Here is a 20,421-nt window from a genome sequence, read left to right as displayed (position 1 = left end):
TAAAAAAAGAACAATCATAATTTCAACCCACTTAAGAATAGAATTTTTGGGTAGGCACGTTTAAAGTTCATTTAGAGCCTATTTAGACTTAAATAGGTCCGTAGCCCGGTTAAGGCCTGTTTAAGGAAGTTCGATTAAAACCAACACCGATTCACCTGATTATAAACCGTACCTTGTCTCCCAAAGCTAAGCCCATTTACTTAAACGGACATTCAAGATGCAAAGCTTTCAAGTGGTCAAGTTCCATTGGGTCCGATCGGTTGACACCCCAAAATGCTTATATCTACCTAAGAAATATAAACTATCCACTAAAACTGAAAACTCGTAATATCAGTCTCCATCTCGAAATGTGATCCCTGGTTGCTTGTTTTTTGGTTTTTCCAACAAAGAAAATATATAGTATGAACTCAAAAACCATAATCTCCAAGAAATTACAAACCTACCTTGTACACACATAATAAACCAAAACTTGACTCGATTGCAAATAAAAATTCAATAATAATTATATTTTTTTTATAAGAATAATTTTAAAGACCCATGCAATTATAAAAATAAGAGAAAATTGTATTGTCACCCCTTGAACTTTGATCGTTATTCAATGCCACCCCCTAGACTTTTCGAAACACCAAAGATACCCCTAAAAATTCAAACAATTTCAAATCAGTCCCTGCCGTTAGCTGACCTCGTCAAGTAAATGAAAGTCTCTTATTATTATTTTTTTTTCTACAAAATGCCTAAAAAAGCCCCAGCTATTGGGGTGGTGATTGTTGATGTTGTTGATGATTCTCAGTTCTCCATTAACTGTATCAATCGGAGGAGTCTTGGGAGGGAGAGTGTGGGTTTAGAATAAGAAGTGAAAAGGAAGGCAATATTGTCTTCTCACAATAGTTGGGGGTGTTTCGGGCATTTTGTAGAAAAACTAACAGACTTTCATTCGCTTAACACAGTCGGCTAATGGCAAGGACTGATTTGGAATTGTTTGAATTTTCAAGGGGTGTCTTTGGTGTTTCGAAAACTCCAGGGGATGACATTGAATAAGAACCAAAATTTAGTGGGTGGCAATGCAATTTTCTCTAAAAATTATTTATAAACCTCTATGAATGATGAAACCATTGACCCATTCGTAATAGAGAAAATTAACCAGAAGAGGAGGAACAATTACCTCCATTAGGTCCCATTATATTGCTTTTAGATATCGCTGTCCGATTTTGGTGTTCTCTGAATGCTCCAGTGTGCTTAATTTGTTCTCTTAGGTACTCTCCACAAGAAGCGAGGTCAGAACCCATTCCATCCTAATCCTTTGTAACTCCCAACAATGAGTTATGTATCCCAATATGAAATTGCCACATCATGCTTTACATTCTCTCCCTTGGCTCATATTAGTATAAGTTAAGAAATATCTTTTAGTTGCAACATGCCAATGTGCTTGGAACGCAATTACAATCAGGTATCTCTATCGATATATTCATCCCATACAAAAAGTGCATTCTTTATTGGACATAAGTTTCATTTGGGCTTTCACCCAAGGAAAAAAAAAAAGGCTCATTTGGAAGATAGAACTTTGTCCGTTTGAAATAGGCAATTACACCAACACTTGGGGCCAATGGGACGCAGTGTTCGGGAGATATTAATAGGGTTCTTTTTTTCTTTTCATTTATAGACAAATATCAAATGCATTGATATATAATAAAGTAATCAACCAAAACACATATCATTTAACTACAATAACGATAAGAACATCCCGGCAGGCCTGCATACCAATAATAAATCATTAAGGAGAATCTTGTTTCATACATAATTGATAGTACGTAATCCATATATTATAATGAAGCTCTTGGGAAACGGATCAATTTTTTTATAGTAACATCTGTTTAAAGTAGATAACAAATCACATGATATACGAACAAGAAAGAAACAAGGTAGATACTGACATGGGTCGGGATGATACAATATCATATATCAAGTTTTAAGCATTTAAGCATTTAAGCAAATAATAATTATGAGATGAGATGGGCTTTCCTCTCCTTCCCTTCCCTTCCCTTGGAAACAAGCAGCACCACTAGAGTTTAGAGTAATCAAATTAAACCCACAAATAAAGTATATATTATATGGGTTATAAAATCATCAAACCAAACGAATTACTTACTTGAGGATTTTTGAGGATGCTTTGTCACAGTCGCCCGTCCCTCTTTTGGAGAAATTATGGATCGATGAAATTAAAACCGCTACAGAATCATAAAGGGAAGTGCACTACAAGAAAAATGGTCTTTTACTACGGAAAATTTCCGTAGCGATAAATACCGTAGTAATTGTATTATATACAACAGTAAATATCCGTCGCATGTCCATCGTTATGATTGGCATCGTATCTGGTAACGACGGAATTTAGGGATGTGTAAGTTTTGGTTATTAATGACAGATTTATTAGTCCATAGCTTAAAGTCTGATTATTAACGACGGATTTATTATGCTGTAGCTTAAAATCAATAGTATACAATGCTACACTACCGTCATTTAAATTTATTTATTACTACGGACTTATATTACTGTAGCAAAAAACCAACTTTTAAAACAGAAAAAACTAGCCTTTTACTACGGAAATAAATTTCCGTAGTAAATAGTATACATTTTTTTAAAAAAATAAATTATATTTACAACATAAATTCCTGTAATAATACATCCACGAAAAGAAAAAGAATATACAATTTATTTCTCAATATACAATATACAACTGAGGCTTTCTTAGGTTCAAGTCGATTCCTGGACGATTCCAGCAGAATCAAAATCAACTGAGGCTGATCCGGTTGCCGATTCCTACAGCGGCATCAAAAAATTCCTTTATTCTCTCCTCTTCTGCTTCCATAGTTGTTCCAATACTGGGGCTATTGCATGAAGTTCTCTAATCGTACCCATTGTCTTCTCATGCTGTAAAATAACAAGGCAGAGGCATCAATTAACTCAAGTTCCCAAACCTTGTGAGACAACTGTATACTCATGTAAGTCCATTGCAATAAAAAAATTAAAAAAAAAAAAAGTTCCACCTTTGAAACGAGTGTGGATCAAGTCCTTGTACGAGAATCATTCTCGTACGGTGTTTGATTTACATATGGACTCCACTTAATCTCTCTCTTCTTTTAATTGGTCTTTTTTCTAAGTGGAGTTCCATATGTAAATCAAACATCATACGAGAATGATTCCCATACGAGGATTTGATCCGCTCTCCACTGAAACTGCTCAATATCAAAACCTTGAGAATCATAAAGAAGACAATGTAAAGAATTTATTTGGTGCAACACAGACACAGTATTTATTTGTCATTGCCTCTGTTTCTCAAAGCATTGCATACTATATATAGGCCCAAAGAAAAAGTGCATGTAAAATGTAAAGGATAACCATTTGAAAAAAAAAAAATTGCGAGGTACAAGAGTTTAAAATGGATTGCCTGCAACTCCTGTAGCAGAGAACCTCAAGTTGTTTCTCCAAGAAGTAGATTCTGACCATTGGAAATTTCGTAGAAAGTATAACCTCACCTGCAATACATGCAGAACTTAGAAGATACTCTCAAGGTAGACTCAGAATAAACAGTACAAGCATGTGGCAAGGGTGTCCTTCAGTTTCTTATAGTTTGCTTACTGTTGGTTTTTAATTTGGAGTTAGTTATTGAATAATAATCTATCTTAATGTTGAATGTTGATTTTCATTTTGAACATTCTTTGCTTTTTCTCTTAAAAGAAACAGATGTTGGAAATTCAGGTTTGAGGAATTATTGTTGCATACATTTCCATTGTTTAATAGGTCCAGCTTTGGATTCCTCCTTTCTTTCTATATGATTGCTTTCTATTTGACAAACTAAATCAATCTATTAGGGATCTTATGGACTTGTATTACTAACATTAGAAAATGAACATCAGTACTGAAAGCTTTGATTACAAACCTTTCCTCAATCCTCATTGATGCAGTCCTATCTTTCCAAAGAATCTGTGAGGCTTCCTATATAACCTCCCAAACATTAATCAAGGTCCAAATTATGGACAAGAAACAATGAAAGAAATCAATCATTAGAAATGGAATAAAAAGAAGAAAAAAAAGGAGGGGGGGGGCAAATACTGGGCGGCTCTCTCTCTCTCTCTCATCTAATTTTTTTTTTCTTGCTTGTCTTTGTTATGATACAAGCCTTGGGCTTACTGTACCTAGTTAGTGATCAATTAGATTCTATGTTGTTAGGTAGGTACATATAATGATCCCTAGTCCCTCCTTAAACCATTGGCATTTAATTATTCTGTTCACAACATGGAGCACCTAAACCCTATTCAATATCTAGCTCCATCCAACATTTAGCTTGTATATTAGACAACTTAAGATCTGCTTCTATAGACACATACCTGTTATTGGGATCAAGACCTGGGTTCATGGGCCAAGACCTGGCATCAGCCCAACACCTATTCTCACAAGAGACAAAGTGAATGGTTAGTGTTAATATCATGGACATGGCCAACAAAATCATTTAAAACCATGAAGAAGTGGGAAACTGCTGCATTGGAATTGTTATAACATATGACGCAACCTACATAAAAATGAAGACTCTCAATGATGCAAAATGGGATATTAAAGGAAGAATGAATTAGAACATGAAGAAAATGTACATGCATATTAAAACTGACTTTAACATGTTATATTCCATCCAAGCAAGACTCCATATTCAATGTGGCATATCAATAGTACAAAGAATTATTGCATATTAAAACTGACTTTAACTGAACTAAAAAAAGAAAAAGTGAACAATACAGAATTGCAAGGAAGAACCCCAACTAATGCAGAAACCTAAGTATTTATCAGCATGATATTTACCTGCATAAAGATTACTTCCTACAAAAAGGTTCACATCATCAGTAGGTATGCATATGGCATAAGATAATAGAAGTTTTCTTGGTTAACATTCTAGAAAACATACTGCTTCCGAAAAATCTCATTTTGTAAATTGTTGTTCCTTAATGACCTGATCTCCCCAAGAATTCAAACTTTTTGCCCAAAAAGAACAAGAATTATGTAGCTGCAAAACATAAAATGGCGAGAAGATGAAGAAAATAATAACAGTGACAATGCGTCTATTAAAACCGAAAATATTAAAACCATAATATCTAATGGCCGTGGGTGAAAAACACTGCGGAATGATTTAATGCCTGCAGAAGCAGATCTGCAATACCATGTATGCTAGCTCCAGCTGATCCCCCAGCAAAACTCTTAACTATAGCTTCACCATATTGATCATACATGGTCATCTTTTATCATCTGATAAAACCTGACAGTGTGGTACTTCAGAACACAAAATGAAGTACTCCATGAAGCACCTACTCTGCATTAGTACTACGAGCATTGGAACAACCACTCTTAGGAGCATCCAAGTTTCACTGCAAATAAGAGGCAAATGAGAGAAAAGTCACATCAGAACCCGACTAATAAATCACCAACCTTATATTCAAAGGACAACACAAGGGAGAAAAATAAATGCATACCTAGCACTTCATCTGGGTCTCTTGGGTTCTCCCAGTTCTTCCTTGACCAAATGCTGATTATTACAAAACCTTGTCAATTACATACGTTCTATGAAATTGAGAGCAAAACATCCTAGTATTTTTTGTTTTTGTCATTAGCACAAGTAAGAAGCTTTACTAGGAGGCTATTAAACACGTTCTATAATGAAGTTATCATCCATTGCCTTTGATCCTCTAAGAAAAAAGCGAAGAATAATGAAAGAATACTAGTTACTATAGCAATTACGCATGATGATTTAACAAATCCTAGAAGTATGATTTAAAACAAAATATATATATATATAAACTACTCCACCTATACATCATTTATTTAAGAGACCAAAACAGTTAACACTAAATCAAGATTGTTGTTGTCCGATGAAGTCATAATGATAATAATAAAATGAAAAAGAAGAAGAGAGGGAGAGTCTCTCTCGGCCATAAGGAAGGAAGAAAAAGAATGAAATAAAAAGAAAGACTAGATGAGAGAAGGAAAAGAATGTACAGAGACCAGAAGAGACAAGAACGGGAGAGTTAGTGCAAGAGATATGTGATGGGTTTGGATTCTTCAAGAGGTATGTAGAACTTTTAGTTTTGGATTTTTCAGAATTTTAGTATTCTGTTTTAGAGTATTTAGAAGGAAATTTTAGAGAGGGTTACAAGACAGCTGTTGAAGTTGTTATCTTGGATGGGTCCCACCTTTGGAGGGCGGATGATGAATCATGAGTGAGTGTTGAAAGTGCTGGCTAGGGAGGTTTGGATGATATTAATATAGTTGCATCCTATTCTTTCTCTCTCTTAAAAGAGCTTAAGACTCATCAATGTACTTTCTTTTCCCCCTATAAGCACTATTTTATTCCTTAGTTCTTCTATCTTCAAATACTATTCTGGTTTTTAATAAAAAAAAAAGTACCATCACAAAATTTTCTGTTTGGGAGCTATTCATGTGCTGTAGACATTGGGGTGTACAATGACCACAGTTCCCCTCTTGGGACACGTACCCTGTGTTTGGCGCAAGGGTCATTCTTATAAGGAAAACACTGAATTTGGCTCCTCTTTATGGGGTCGTGATCCTCTCCAATTCTCTGAAAGTGCAATTTGGCACAATTCTGATACAAGATTTGGACATATACCCCTAATGTTGTGGATGGTTTAGATTCAAAGATAGAATATTAGGAGTTCGGCTGCTGTCTTGAGGTGGACCTCTCGGGTAAAACCCGATCCATTTTCAAAGACACTGATGCTCCAATTTTCAATCGTTGAAGACACTTCTTTCTTCTTTGGTCTCTCTCAAAGCGTTGATGCTCCAGTCTGCTTTTCCTTATTTTTGAAATCGCTGAAATCGATTTAAGGCTCACTGGCATCCAATGTCTGGACATTCTTCTTTTAGAACACCTTTGTCTATGATCTTTTCATGAATGTATTCCTGGATTTTGAATTTGACTAAGCCACACAAACCATAACTACTATTATTGCTAGCCCTGCAAAAGAAAATAAACATGACATGGAATTGTATCGTCATAACAATAAACTCCATGATGAAACATTCCTTCTTCAATGGACCTGTCGCATCATATCCCCTCTTAATAGAAAGAAATTTTTTGAAATATATGGATTATATTATAGTTCAGTTTTGGTTCATATCTCTAAAATTGACAGATCCTATGATTGAGTTACGACCCTCATGCCTAGGTTGGGTTTGGGGGTATTACATCTACAACACTATTTACAATCCTTGGGAAGCAAAAGAAAGATAGATCTAAAAGAAGACATAATCTGTCTAATATCCTAAACCAACATTGAGACCTCCAATGGAGAGAGTCTTGGTGGGTGATTGATCAGATCAACAATCGCTTTGTTATCAAATTCGACTTCAAGGCAAGTGAAACCTGATTCCAAAGCCGGGTAGGTAGCACTTATAATTGTAAAACATTCCCCTTGGATTAGAGATGCAAAGTGATGATGCATTGAGATAGCTTGAGAAAAGTGTAAATGACACTACTCCTTCTTTGCTTCTGCCACTGAAGCCATTCGAAATAGTATGTTACTCACACAAAGTCTCGATATTCAAAAGATAATCATCAAATCTAATTGTCAAGCTGCCATTGCATCCCTTAGCGGCATCTTTTCGTTGCTTGGCTAGGCTACTTCAACATTAGTTTTGGATGTGCTATCTCTATCTCGCTCCTTTATCTCTGTAGTTTTCCATTTTGTTAGTAGAGAGTACAACTCCCTAGCGGAATTTTTAGCCCCGGGGGCCCTTAGGCTTAAACTTTCCCGAGTATGGTGGGTAGACCCAACCCCTTTAATTGTAAATAGGTTCCTTGTTGATGCTCGATGTTTCTCTGAGTCATCTTTCTTTCAATAAATTTATATTCTGAAAAAAAAAAAAAAGAGATAGCTTGAGCAAGGCGTCCCTTATGGTCCCTAATAACAAAACCTAATCCTCCTTTCGTCGGGTCTTATGGAATAGCTGCATCACAATTGGCTTTCATAACACCAAAAGAGGGGTTCCAACTATCATGAGCTATACTTGTTGCAACTGATGTTGTCTCACAATTCCCATTAGTAGAAGCACATGATGTGAACTCAATAAAAGCCTTTTCAACTATAGATATAACCTCCTGCAATGTCCACTCCTTAATGGTAAATGCTGATTAGGCCTTATTTTATATGTTCATTATCGTTTTAATTGAGCATTTTGATTATAGATTGAATATAAATGACACTACATAATGTGATTTTCTCACATTTGCAGGTTACAGGATCATACGAATAAAAAATGCTAAATGAGAGGATTCGATGCAATCTAGACATTAGTCTATCCATGGATTAATTTACATGTGATCAGATGCAAGATGGGAAGAAGTTTCACTGAAGCAATCAAGGACAAATAAGGAATTTCACCTCAATTTATAAGTTTAACCAAGATATCGAGCAACAAAGAAGAATCAGACAAGGGAGGTCTTACACAAGTTTGAGAAGAGAAGCATAGGGGCATGATGGTAATTTTGAAAGATAAACAATTGTCACACCCTGCCTCCAATAGGCCAAGGTATACAGCACTGGACACTCCACTGTATCCAGTCAGCATGTTTCCTCAGGATCTAGACTAGGGCATATCGTACACAACTACAGATCAGAGGTTATATATATATATATATATATATTTGTTTATTTTCTTTTTTTTACTAACGACGGATATTCAGGCCTTTGATATGACTAGTCCCACGGGCTCATACTAACCCCACAACCGTATGGACTGGGTCATATCGGGGTTGAATGAGAACCATTCAACTTTCATTGAAAGCAGTAAAGAATACTAAACACCACTATGTGAGTGGCCCAATGTGTGCCTAATGGGAGTCAAACTTATGACGTCCGAGTTTAGATCATCCATACATTTAACAGTAATAATTGAAATTTTAATGATAGAAAATTTCAACTCTGAGCAGGCTGACAATTATTGATCATCATGTAGTGATAGAGTTCACTGGTTTGAGAAATGATAGCCAACCCTTTTACTAAATATTTTCCACCTGGTGTATTTGTGGTACATAGAGGTTTTATGGACTTATGTAAATCATTATGTACCTTGTGTTTTATCAAGGTTAATGTGATATAAAGTTGATTTAAAAATTTAATTTTTCTGTCATTTGTTATATTTGGGTACATTATGTTTTGAAATGACAAATGTCCATATGTTGGGAATTAAAACTATGATCAGAATATTCTTTTCAAAATGGTCTTTTTGAGATTTAGCTTTCCATCTCAAAAGTGTATCTTCCTACTTTTTTTATTTTGTCTTTAGCACTTGTGGAATTGTGAATGAATTAAAGACAACTCACAAAGCTTAGTCTCACATTGGTTTGGGATGAAAGAAAGCATTAGCATATATATATATATATATATATATATAAACGCACATGTGGCCCAACATTTTTTTTTTATGGTGTTGCATTCTAGTAACACTCACAAATAGAATTTTATATTATCTATTTTCAATAAAATAAAGCATTTTTCTGTCTAGGCCCTCTAGGGTAGGTAACCTCATGGCTCATGTTCTGATAACCCTTGTTGTGCCCCCACCCCTTTTTTTTTAAGTCTATCTTTAACGTTCTCTCTTTTGACAGTTTGTTTGATATTTTTCATAATTTTTTTCCAAAGAAAAAAAAAAAGAAATATTTTCCTGATTGGAAAGTGCTCAAGGGACCTGTATGATTCTATAATTATATAATAGTGTAGAACCATTGCTTTATTCTATACACATAATATAAGGTAAACAAAATTAATTTCTCGACGGAACACAAATAAAACATCAACCAAATTTCTTCAAATTTCTTCACACACACAAGCACAACAACTCAGGGCCACAAACGAAAAGATCTGAATACAATGGTTATGCTCTTCATACTAAATATCATCAGTAGTGGGATTAAAAGCAGATCACTGCAACAAGAGGTAGACAAATATTCAGAAGGTGAATACATACAGTAGTCCAAGATTTGTACTTCTCCAAGCACCAAGGTATGAGAGGAAGGAGGAGATTCTGTGATGCAATCTATTCCATGCATATTGACCAGATTTTCTCTATTGCATGGTTCAACCACCAAACTAGCTCTGAATCATAAAGTACCTGAAAGTAATCAGACAATATACTTCTGGAAAGTTGGAAGCACAAGTGTAATGTTCACAATTTGGAAAGAGAAAGACGGCCAAAAAACAATGTAGAAAACTGAATTAGAAAGACCAAATAACTAAGCCATACTAACAAAGATGAAAATACTCTTCTCTGATTTGCTTGTTTTGTTTCCTCAAATTGTCTCCTCGGTTCCCTCATAGAGCAACACTCATGAACCTTTTAGAAGAGAAACAAATGCTTATATTGGGAAAAAGAAATAAGAGGAATTATGAGGAAACATGATGTAGCCCAATAGCCCATCTCACTAGAGTGCTAGATTCAAGAGCAAAATCTTAATATTCTTAGTTCCATGCTTACTTGAAAAAACACCTTGAACAAAGACATCTCACAACAGAGAATCACAGACTACTAAAAATATCAAAAAAAGCTTTCATTCGTTATCTACTGCTGTCGTTCAAATATTTCAATGAATCATGCATATACCTATAGATGCAACAAATATTTCAAAGAATCATGCATATACCTATAGATGCAGCAAAATGCATAACAGGACCATTCCTATTCTTGTCCTCTTTTTCCAATCAAGCAGAAAAATAATGTCAAAGCTCTCTGATTCATCAATTTGAAGCGTCAGAATACCAAAATTTAGATTCCCTTTAAACTGAAACTAAAATTATGCAATTAATGCATCTATCAGCATATTCAAATCCAATCATTTATTATTAGAGAGAGGAAATGGTGCGACGGCTTGGTGGAGAGCAAAAAGAGAGAGTAATATTTCATTTTTTATTAGAGAGATGAAATGGTGTAATGGTTTGGCAGAGAGTAAAAATAGAGTAGTAATTATTGTGGGTTATTATGTGCTTTTTTTTTTATCCTTTTAATACTTAATAATTATAATTAATGATTACTCCCTCTTTTCTCCTTCATGTTTAGAGAGAGAGAGAGAGAGAGAATTATAGAGTGTTTATTATTATTAATTTTTTTCATCTTCCATTTTAAGGGGTGAGAGGATGGGTGAGATTTTTTTTAAAATAATTATAGAGATTTAAATATGGAGAGAGAGAGAGAGAGAGAGAGAGAGAGAGAGAGAGAGAGAGAGAGAGATAATTATTAGTTTTTCCATCTCCCATTTTGAGGGGTTTTTTTGGTCATTTAGAATTTTTTTAATTATAGAGATTAAATATGGAAAGAGAGAGAGAGAGAGAGATTTAAGGAGGAGTAATAGCAATAATTACTTCTCCCTTTCTCCTCCACGTTCAGAGCATTGTTGGCAAATTAAGTTTTGACTAGGAAAACTATGCCGAGTTTGGTCAAAAGATTAGAAACTTAGTCAAGAGTCATGGAGACTCGTTCTGTATTAGAAAATGACAAGACTAAGACCAAATCATACCGAGTCATTTAAGACTCTTTTGTTTTGCCCGAGTCACAATAAAAATTCTTGAGTGTATACATCTAAATTTTAATTTAAAAAATATGATTTATGACCATGACATCTCCAAGTCAGATCTTATCACTTTCATCCAAGAGACAATGAATGATGAGCTTCATAAAAAAATTTGAAAAACAAACACTTTTCTTCTATCTTGTCTCATTTAATTTATTTATTAATTATTTATTTGGATTGCTTGAGAAAGCCTAGTATGGAAATAAGAGGGGGGCATGACTCGCCAGATTTTTTGTGACTCATTCCGACTCACTAGGATTTAAAGAAGACGAGGCGAGTCACAAAACCTGATTTTCCAACAATGGTTTAGAGAGAGAGAGAGAGAGAGAGAGATAATTATTATTTTTTTCATCTTTCATTTTGAGGGGTTTTTTGGTCATTTGAATTTTTTTTTTGGTAGATGTCAATGGTTTTTTTGTCTTTTTAAAAAAGAATACCAAAGATAGGGAGTACGTACTTTTTAATAGTAGTATGATATATGATTGTGTCTTAAGGGTGCAAGCTTTTGGAGATGTACTCTCTATTGTCATGTGTGTGTGGGGATTCCTGAGGTGTTTTTGAATTGTGCATGCACACCGAGTAAAGTCAAGGTAGAGGTCGGGTGGTCCAAAGAACCTATTTTTTATTAGTTGTAACTTTTGGCTCCACACCCTTTCTTAAGGGACACATTGGTATATGTACCCAATCAATGTACATGCACCTGTACATATTAATCATGTACCCTTCCCATACACAGGGTCACATCTGTATACGTGTGTGTACTTATACAGGTATACCCATTCGTGTACAAAGACTAGTTTTTGTTTGTCGAGGTCAGGGTGTGGGTGGTTCAAAGAACCTACGTTTTACTAGTTGTAACTTTTGGCTCCACACCCTTCCCTAAGGACACATTGGTATATGTGCCAAATCAATGTAAATGCACATGTATGTATTAGTCATGTACCCTTCCCATACATAGAGTCACATCTATATGTGTATGGGTACCTATACAGGTATATACCCATTCGTACACATAGACTAGTCTTTGTTTGTCGAGGTCGGGGTTGGGGTCGAGGTCGGGATGTGGTGGTTCATAGAACCTACTGTTTACTAGTTGTAACTTTTGGCTCCACACCCTCTCCTCAGGGGCGCGTTGGTATATGTACACAATCAATGTACATGCACTTGTATGTATTAGTCATGTATCCTTCTCATACATAGAATCATATTTGTATGTGTATGGGTACCTGTACAGGTATACCCATTCGTATAAAATCCTAACAAATATGGATTTTATACGGAATAAATAATGTTATATTGTGTGTTGTCTTAAGACTTTTGTTATCTGCAAATACTCTGTTTACTTCTACCTGTGTCCACTATTTTCCTTTGAGTTTCTGAGTATTAGCTTCGGACATACCTGTTGGAATCGATTAATGGAGTGCACCTTAATCGATTTGAAAGTTGTTTTATCTTGGAGGTGAGAATGTACAGTCAACACCGTTGCATATAAATATATCGGGTGTTCAAATACCTTAAGGCGAGTATACATACTATATGACTCAACTGTACTTAAGTAGGACGATTTATGCTACTGTTTCAGAGGATCAATTGAACAAGTAAGTCATCTTCTACTGGTAATTATATTTTCATTTATATAATTGTTTTATCAAGGTATTATACCTATTGTCTGGACACTATTATTTACAATCTTAAGGTATTTGACACTAGGTATAAGGCTATGACAAATGATACATATTCAAATACACATAATGCAATTGGTGAAACTGGTGTAACTAATGATTGATGAAGTAAACTTGGGAATAAGGGTTCAATTCTGTAGATTTGTGGAAGTCCCAGTGAAACCCTAAACTTTTTGTAGAATTGAAATTAACCACCCCAGACTCCAACAATTGGATCCAAGAAATGGGTCAATAGGATACCCAACTTGAGCATTCAAACCTCACTTGACCAATTCGCACTTCGGGAAAGAGATTGGAGCCCAAATTAGCCAAGATAGAGTTCAGCAGAAGGTTGGCAAAATCAAAATTCCACAAAAAAATAGGGAACCAATAGGTCATGACCGGCCAGCCAGTTACTGCCCAGCCAACTTGCCAATTGGGGTTCCAGAGGCCAAATCCCTATTATGAGTGGTCAGTAAGCCCTGAACCCAGTGATGGGATCTGTACACAATATATTCGAATAGAAATAAAACACATTGAAAGGCAATAGCTGGGAATCTGTTGTTCTGAGTAGATTGCCAGTGTGATCAGAATTTCCCAACTAGATGTGGGATGCATAGTGGTTTCCTTCACGTGACCCAGCAGTGCTGGAAACTGGAAACCCTAACTGTGTAGTGAAAAACAGTCATATGCCTAATTGAATTTAGGAATTGGGATGATGTACTCAGACAAGCTGGGGTAGAATTATAGGACTTTATCCTGAAAGTAATTATTTAATTATATATGAAATATGAAATATAAATTGCGGTGAGGAAGAATATTTGAATCGAAAAACCGGATTTTTGAGATTTGGACACCAAGGTGAGTGGGTGCCCCGACTTGTTTTATGGAGTGTTTATTATTTTAAATCTTGCCTGTGACTCATGCATTATGATTCTGTACGTATAATTATTGTTATTATTCTAACATTGACTTATGAAATGAGAAGCTGGAACTGGTAAGACAGCTAAGATGGGACACTGATAGGTGCCCAATGGTTACTGTATACATGTTGTGAATGGTTGATGATTGGATATGCATTATGTAGAAATTATGGACTAAGTTATCACTTCTTGAGTGCTACAATCCCTTGTCACTAGGGGGATAGGTACTGACTAATCCAGACTTGTAGCTGCCTGATTAGCAGTACACTTCCATGGTACGACTTACTGTACCTAGAGACAGACAACAGTAGGGTGCGATGTAATGTACACTTGACTACCCGGAGTTACTAACCTAGGGGTTGATTGGGGGATTAAGGTTCTTTCCTAGACTAGCTGACTCTTGCTTGTAGCAAGTTTTTATTCTTGAGGCCAAACGTAAAATTTATGGAATACCACCTATGTTGCGTAGCACTATACCACTAATTTCAGACTTAGTAATGGATTAGGAAGTAATATAATGTTAAATGAATCTATGAGCATCATATAAGGTGTGGAGCATGCATTGCATCATTTGTATTGTGTTTGATTGCTTGCCCCCACCCTCTCACTGAGCATGATGTGCTCACCCCCCTTATTTACTTTTCTAGATGATGAGACTGATGTTTTCTCGACTGTCAACTCTGATCATGAGATAGTGGTCACGGATTACTTAGCCAATCTTCCAGAGGATAAAAGTGACCATGACCTGACTGTGAATGTGACGATTGTGCCTGTGGAGGCCATTTCTTCTAAGGAATAGGATAGACTATTCTGGTGTCTTTTGTGTTTATATTTCCACTGATGCGTACTTTGATGTACATAATCTACTTCTAAGATATTGTAACTATGTAAATATTCTTTTTGTAAAGCATACGACTTTTATCTAGACAACTGTAAATAAAATATATTACTCAGTGACACTGGAACTACCGTAATATATCTCAATGACAGGCTGTTTATATATATATATATATATGTATGACCTCTGATTTGTAGTTGTGTACGATCTGCCCTAGTCTAGATCCTGAGGAAACATGTTGACTGGATACAGTGGAGTGTCCAGTGTTGTATACCTTGGCCTATTAGAGGCAGGGTGTGACAATTGCTCATCTTTCAATTGTTAGGGATCGAGATGTATCAGTTGATCTGAAAACTAATCCAATACTAGCCAATGCACCATGACCGAATTGCGCAAAAAGTTCATCCCAACCTCCTAATAATACTTAATGCATGTCACCATTGACCTAATAGCTAGTGCAATCGCGACATGATTAGGCACCAAAGTTCTATCCTAAGTTTTATATTAAAATATGGGAGAAAAAATATTGTCTGACTCTGTAATAGACGCTAGCACCTTCCTATGCCTATTTATTTATTCCTTCCTATGAAATGATATATCTACCCCTAATATGAGAGGAGAGATAAAAATAACAGCCATGGTGAACTCAAAACTCCTAAAATATATAGGATGAAACAAATGGAGCCCAAAGGAAAAAAATGTAAGAAAAAAGCTGACGCCAAGCAAGAAGAATATTCATTACTGTTCCATTGGACCAATCTAGAAAGGAATCGAATTTGGACCCAATTCAGATATCGATTCCTAGTTTTAAGACCGTTGAGCAAACCGACCATAAAAAAACGAGGTGGATTATCCAATACACAATTTAATTAATATTTTAAGGCTTTGGGCCTCCATGAAATCTTTCCCAATTTAAGCAGATGGGGGGCCATTGTTTGATGGACCACCTACGAAATTAATTCACTGGAAGGAGTGGGGTTGGGCATTCCTTCCTTTGGAAGTAATCTTAAGTTTACATAAATTTTAATAAAAAAAATTAAGCTTACATTAAACAATTATTAAGAAAACATAAAATAATGAACAATTCAATTCAATGGTACAATTTGCATCTATTTCATTAAAAATTTTAAAGATAAAAAAGTTGTTTGGATAACAAAAATTAGAAAACACAAGAAAACCGTTTATAAATGTTTTCGATTTTAATATATGAAACCATTTATTAAATGATTCGTTTTTGTGTTTACCTAAAAAGTTTTGCATCGAATCGAATCAAACTGTCTACATTGGAACCGAACCAATTAATACCCTTATATAAAACTTCATTTACTATCATTTATTATATATTTTGCTTGTATTTTTTTTAATTGAAGTATTTTTAATTATTCATTTATTTTTTAAAAGACAATGAATCTTTAAGCTTTATACTATCACATGACCAGTTTTGGTAGTTCAAATTTGATAGGTAATTAGTATATCATAGGGACTTACTGAAACATAAAATTGGAGCCCTAATGAATTTGAATGTGACCAATATTAGATATAACCACCTAAGAAACACTTGATTGGCCCCTTTTTTTGAAATTAAAAATTATTTTCTTATCAGCATTTGACATGCCAATCCCCTCTGATCATTTGGTCAGCATAAGTTTATTTTTCGAGTTTTTGGCTTAGAAGACATGGCCTTGTATCTGGCGTCGTTGCTCCTTAAATAATAGGAACATGAAAAAATCACTATATAAAGGAAATTTATTATTGACTGTGAAATAACTTGTATTTATTTTTTTTTATCTCTTTTAATATACAATTTTATTTTTTCTTTTTAAAGGAAGATAAAATCATATCGCTTCATATGTATATATTGGGAAAAAACATATAAGACAACAATCATTCTTGAAAATGTTATGACAATATGTATACTTTCAAATTATTTTGAAAATTCATTCTTTTACCCATGACCCTTAAAAGAATGATAATGAAAAAAAAAACCAATAATACATAGAAGCGTAAATTAAAATCTACAATCGTTTGTCGGAAATCAAAGCAAACCAATTTAAATAGGAGCCGATAAATTATTTATTAAAAATTGAAACTATTTATTAAACGATCTGGTTCAATTTTGAACAGACAAACCCTTGGTTTTGAACCAATTAAATCAATTATAAGTAATATACTATTGAGGCACAATTGAGCATGTTTCATACCTAACAAAAATATATTCATTCAGATCTAAATTATTAAGTCAATTAGAAAGCAAAACAGAAACTAAAATTGATAAAATCGTTAATAAAACGAATTAATTCCGGACCAAACCAATTAACCTGAACCGGCCCAATTGGCACTTATAAGAACACATTAGAAGTCACGATCACAAAGGATAAAGCCGCGTTGTCTCCAACTCTTTATTCCATGTTCCGTAACCATCGGTGCCGTGGGTCTTGTTACTTAACGCTGGCCGAAGCTCTCTCTCTCTGAGTCTCTCACATTCTCTCCTTGAATCTTCAATAATATCAGAGTTATTTGCTTCTTTAGGGTTTCAGGAGAAACGACGAATCCATCATGGGTGGAGGAGGAGCCATGAGAGCTGCAGCCAAGGTCGCTAGTTTCGGCGTTAATGGCGGTCTGCGAGGTGTTCCGTCGGTGCCTCTAGCAGAGCAATCGATGGCGACTGCCTCTCGGATGACGTCAAGGCCTTCGAATTCTATCGTCTCGTCAGTGGCCACAGAAGAAGGGAGGTCCTCCCTCTTGCTTTCTAGTCCGAATGGGAAGATCGATGCATCGGTTCAGAGGCCGTTGTGGGACGTTGATGACTGGGAATTTGCTGGGGGTGAAGAAGACATGGTTGCAGATTCGATGACTCCGATGCCTAGAGTTGTCTTTGGAGGAGTTCCAACTTTGGAGGAAGCAAAAGAGGCTACTTGCGAGTTGAAAGATGCCCTAGAGCAGTAAGTTCCTTTTTCATATCTCTCTACTTCGCTTGTTTCTTTGCAGAAATTTCTTGGCCTTTTATTATGCACTATGGAATTCATTGCTTTCTTCCTGTTTAGTAGTTCTCATTTTTGTTTTTTGCTAATTTATTGTTAGTAGGATATACTCTTGTCAAGGAAGATGGAACTTCTTGTTTCGTTACTGTGGATGTGCTGAATTGTTATTATACATACGAAATAGTTCTCCTCCATTTAGTTTGTAAAAGATAGAAAGGAAGAGTTTCGAAACCGGATTCTGATGCTAATAAGACTAGCCAATTCTAAGCATGAGACGGGAGTACTCGGATCATTTACCGTAGTAGACCCTTATTAATAAAATTGGGGGAAAAAAAAAATGAAACACATCTTTTATGGGACCTATGCTTTTCCTTTGTTTTAGTTTTCTGTCTTTTTTTATTTTTTTATTTTTCAGGCAATTATTGCGGTTGCTGTGTTTAATGAACTTTTGCCCGTGTCAATGTTCCATGGATGATTTTAGGCTGTGCCGCTGTTGTTTTTTATTTCTGAATTTTTTGAAATGTGGGTGAGCCGCACATGGCGGAAAAAATTTGGCCAAGAGAATTCGTTTGGACCAAACTGATGAAATGTGCATTCTGTAAATTTCTTTTTCTTGTGGGGGAGGGGGGTGGGTAAGTAAGAAAAATATTTTATTGCCAGTACCACAAAAGAGAAGATATAATAGTGTACAATAACAGAAAAAGTAGCCAAAGCCTCAAAGACCCAGAAAGGGGCTAAGCAACTGCAATTCAAAAGAGTACCTATGGACCCTGCCCAGCCGATTCATCAGCAGTTGAATTGATTTATCACAACCTCCATGATAAAGAAAATTTCCTTCTGTGTTGAAGGAGTCTTGCCTTCCTACCCAAGTGGCTGAATCTCAAGGAGTCAGCAGTAGAATTGCATTGCTTGTATTTTTAGGTTCATATATTTTAGAAAATTCCACCCCTCTCAATTGGGAGTAATCCTTGCTACATAGGTTTCACTACAAGGAATCCTATTCTGGCATTCGAATTTCTTATATGTGGTTAAACTGTAAGCAAATTTTAGTGACGTGTTAACAGTTGTTAATTTGATATTGCCTATAAAATTATGGAAAGAGTAATTGAGCTAAAAAGAGAGCAATATTTAGAAGAAAATCTGTATACATATACCAATTTATTTGTTTCATTGGACTGACAGCACATGGGCCATTTGATCTGATAAATTCAGATTCTGACCAACAGTGAAAAAAGTTTCTGAGCAGACGGGTGATTGTGAGGGAGAGAATATGACAGGGCACAAGTGATCTGAGTGCAGACTGAGTTGGCATCTAGATCTCTGTAAATATTTGATCTCATTTACTTATTATGGAACAACAGCTTCGAAAAATAATGGAATAGGATGGTGAAAAATGTAGCTGAGGCACAGTAGACATGTGTTACTCATGGATTTTTGGAAGGTATATTATTGAAATAACTGTATATTATTTAGAATTCTATGTCTCAATATTTTTTTGTATTTTCTATCTTATTTATAAAATTTGTTGGAGATGTTCCAAGGAGCAATCTTAATATTATTTTATATTGATTCGTCAAAACAAATTAATATTTATGCGTCATAGAAAAAGGCATATCTTTCTGACTTTTCTTTCTTCTGCACTTCCAGGGTGTATATTTCTTCAAATTCCGGTGCTGATTCAGAAACAAAAGCTTGTGTCACTAAGGAAACTGCAGTGTCCATTCCTACAGTGCCAAAACATGCCCTTCAGGCATTCGTGTTGCTGAAAGAGAGTTCTGCAGCCCAGGTTCCAACTTACTTCCCCTTATTATCTTCAAATAGGGGATCATCGTCTATTGCATGGTGTCTTCTTTTTCTTTCTTATAATCGTTAAATCGTAACTATATTTGGGTGAATGGACTTAAAACCTTAACTGTTAACCTTTTGGGTCTGGAGTTCACATGTGCTGTCATATTTCTGCTGAATAATGCTTACCCCCCACTCCAAAAAAAAAAAAAGAAAAAAAGAAAAAAAAATTTTAAAGCATGGCTAACATATATCTTTTCTCAGCACATTGCATCAAGAACTTATTTAACATTATGGCTACTTAGAGCTGATATGGATTCACTCTTTTCCAACACCATTAAGTTGGGAAAAGGCTTTGATGTTGTTGTATGGTTTCACTCTTTGGTGACATTGAATGTGGTACAGTATTTTGGGCTTCTGTTCTTAATATTATTTTTCCTAGGGTACAGTATAGGATCACCATTCATTTTTTGTGGTATTCTATTCAAATATTAAAAAAAGGGGGCAAGTGTCCGGCAGTGTGGCTTCTATGTCTATGCAAGACCCAATTAGAGTCCCCTTTTGGTTCAACCTTTGAGGGGCAGGGAAGGTCAGTTATAGGGAGGAGGAGAGA

General features: G+C 35.4%; 1 protein-coding gene and 1 long non-coding RNA gene across 2 annotated transcripts; one reads left to right on the top strand and one right to left on the bottom strand.

Annotated features, from left to right (window-relative positions):
* Positions 1–3,003: 3,003 nt before the first annotated feature.
* Positions 3,004–5,158, bottom strand: LOC122070070. Its single transcript, XR_006137648.1, has 3 exons — positions 4,383–5,158; positions 3,935–3,990; positions 3,004–3,530 (listed from the first exon to the last, which is right to left on the bottom strand). It is a non-coding gene; the product is annotated as an uncharacterized LOC122070070 (long non-coding RNA).
* Positions 5,159–17,427: 12,269 nt separating this feature from the next.
* On the top strand, positions 17,428–20,390 carry LOC122070058. Its single transcript, XM_042634153.1, has 2 exons — positions 17,428–17,984; positions 19,671–20,390. Exons 1-2 carry the CDS (start codon positions 17,599–17,601, stop codon positions 19,894–19,896), a joined length of 612 nt encoding a protein of 203 aa, XP_042490087.1. The 5' UTR covers positions 17,428–17,598; the 3' UTR covers positions 19,897–20,390.
* The last annotated feature ends 31 nt before the right edge of the window (positions 20,391–20,421 follow it).

Source organism: Macadamia integrifolia, unplaced genomic scaffold (assembly GCF_013358625.1).
Source record: "Macadamia integrifolia cultivar HAES 741 unplaced genomic scaffold, SCU_Mint_v3 scaffold814, whole genome shotgun sequence".
NCBI lineage: Eukaryota > Viridiplantae > Streptophyta > Magnoliopsida > Proteales > Proteaceae > Macadamia > Macadamia integrifolia.
Note: the sequence above shows the minus strand (reverse complement) of the source record. Positions and strands in the feature narration are given on the sequence as shown.

Excerpts from the sequence above, each read along its gene's own strand:
- LOC122070058 (XM_042634153.1), top strand. The coding sequence starts at position 17,599 with ATGGGTGGAGGAGGAGCCATGAGAGCTGCAGCCAAGGTCGCTAGTTTC. Across the intron at positions 17,985-19,670 it reads TTGAAAGATGCCCTAGAGCA|GGTGTATATTTCTTCAAATT; the intron begins GTAAGTTCCTTT and ends CTGCACTTCCAG.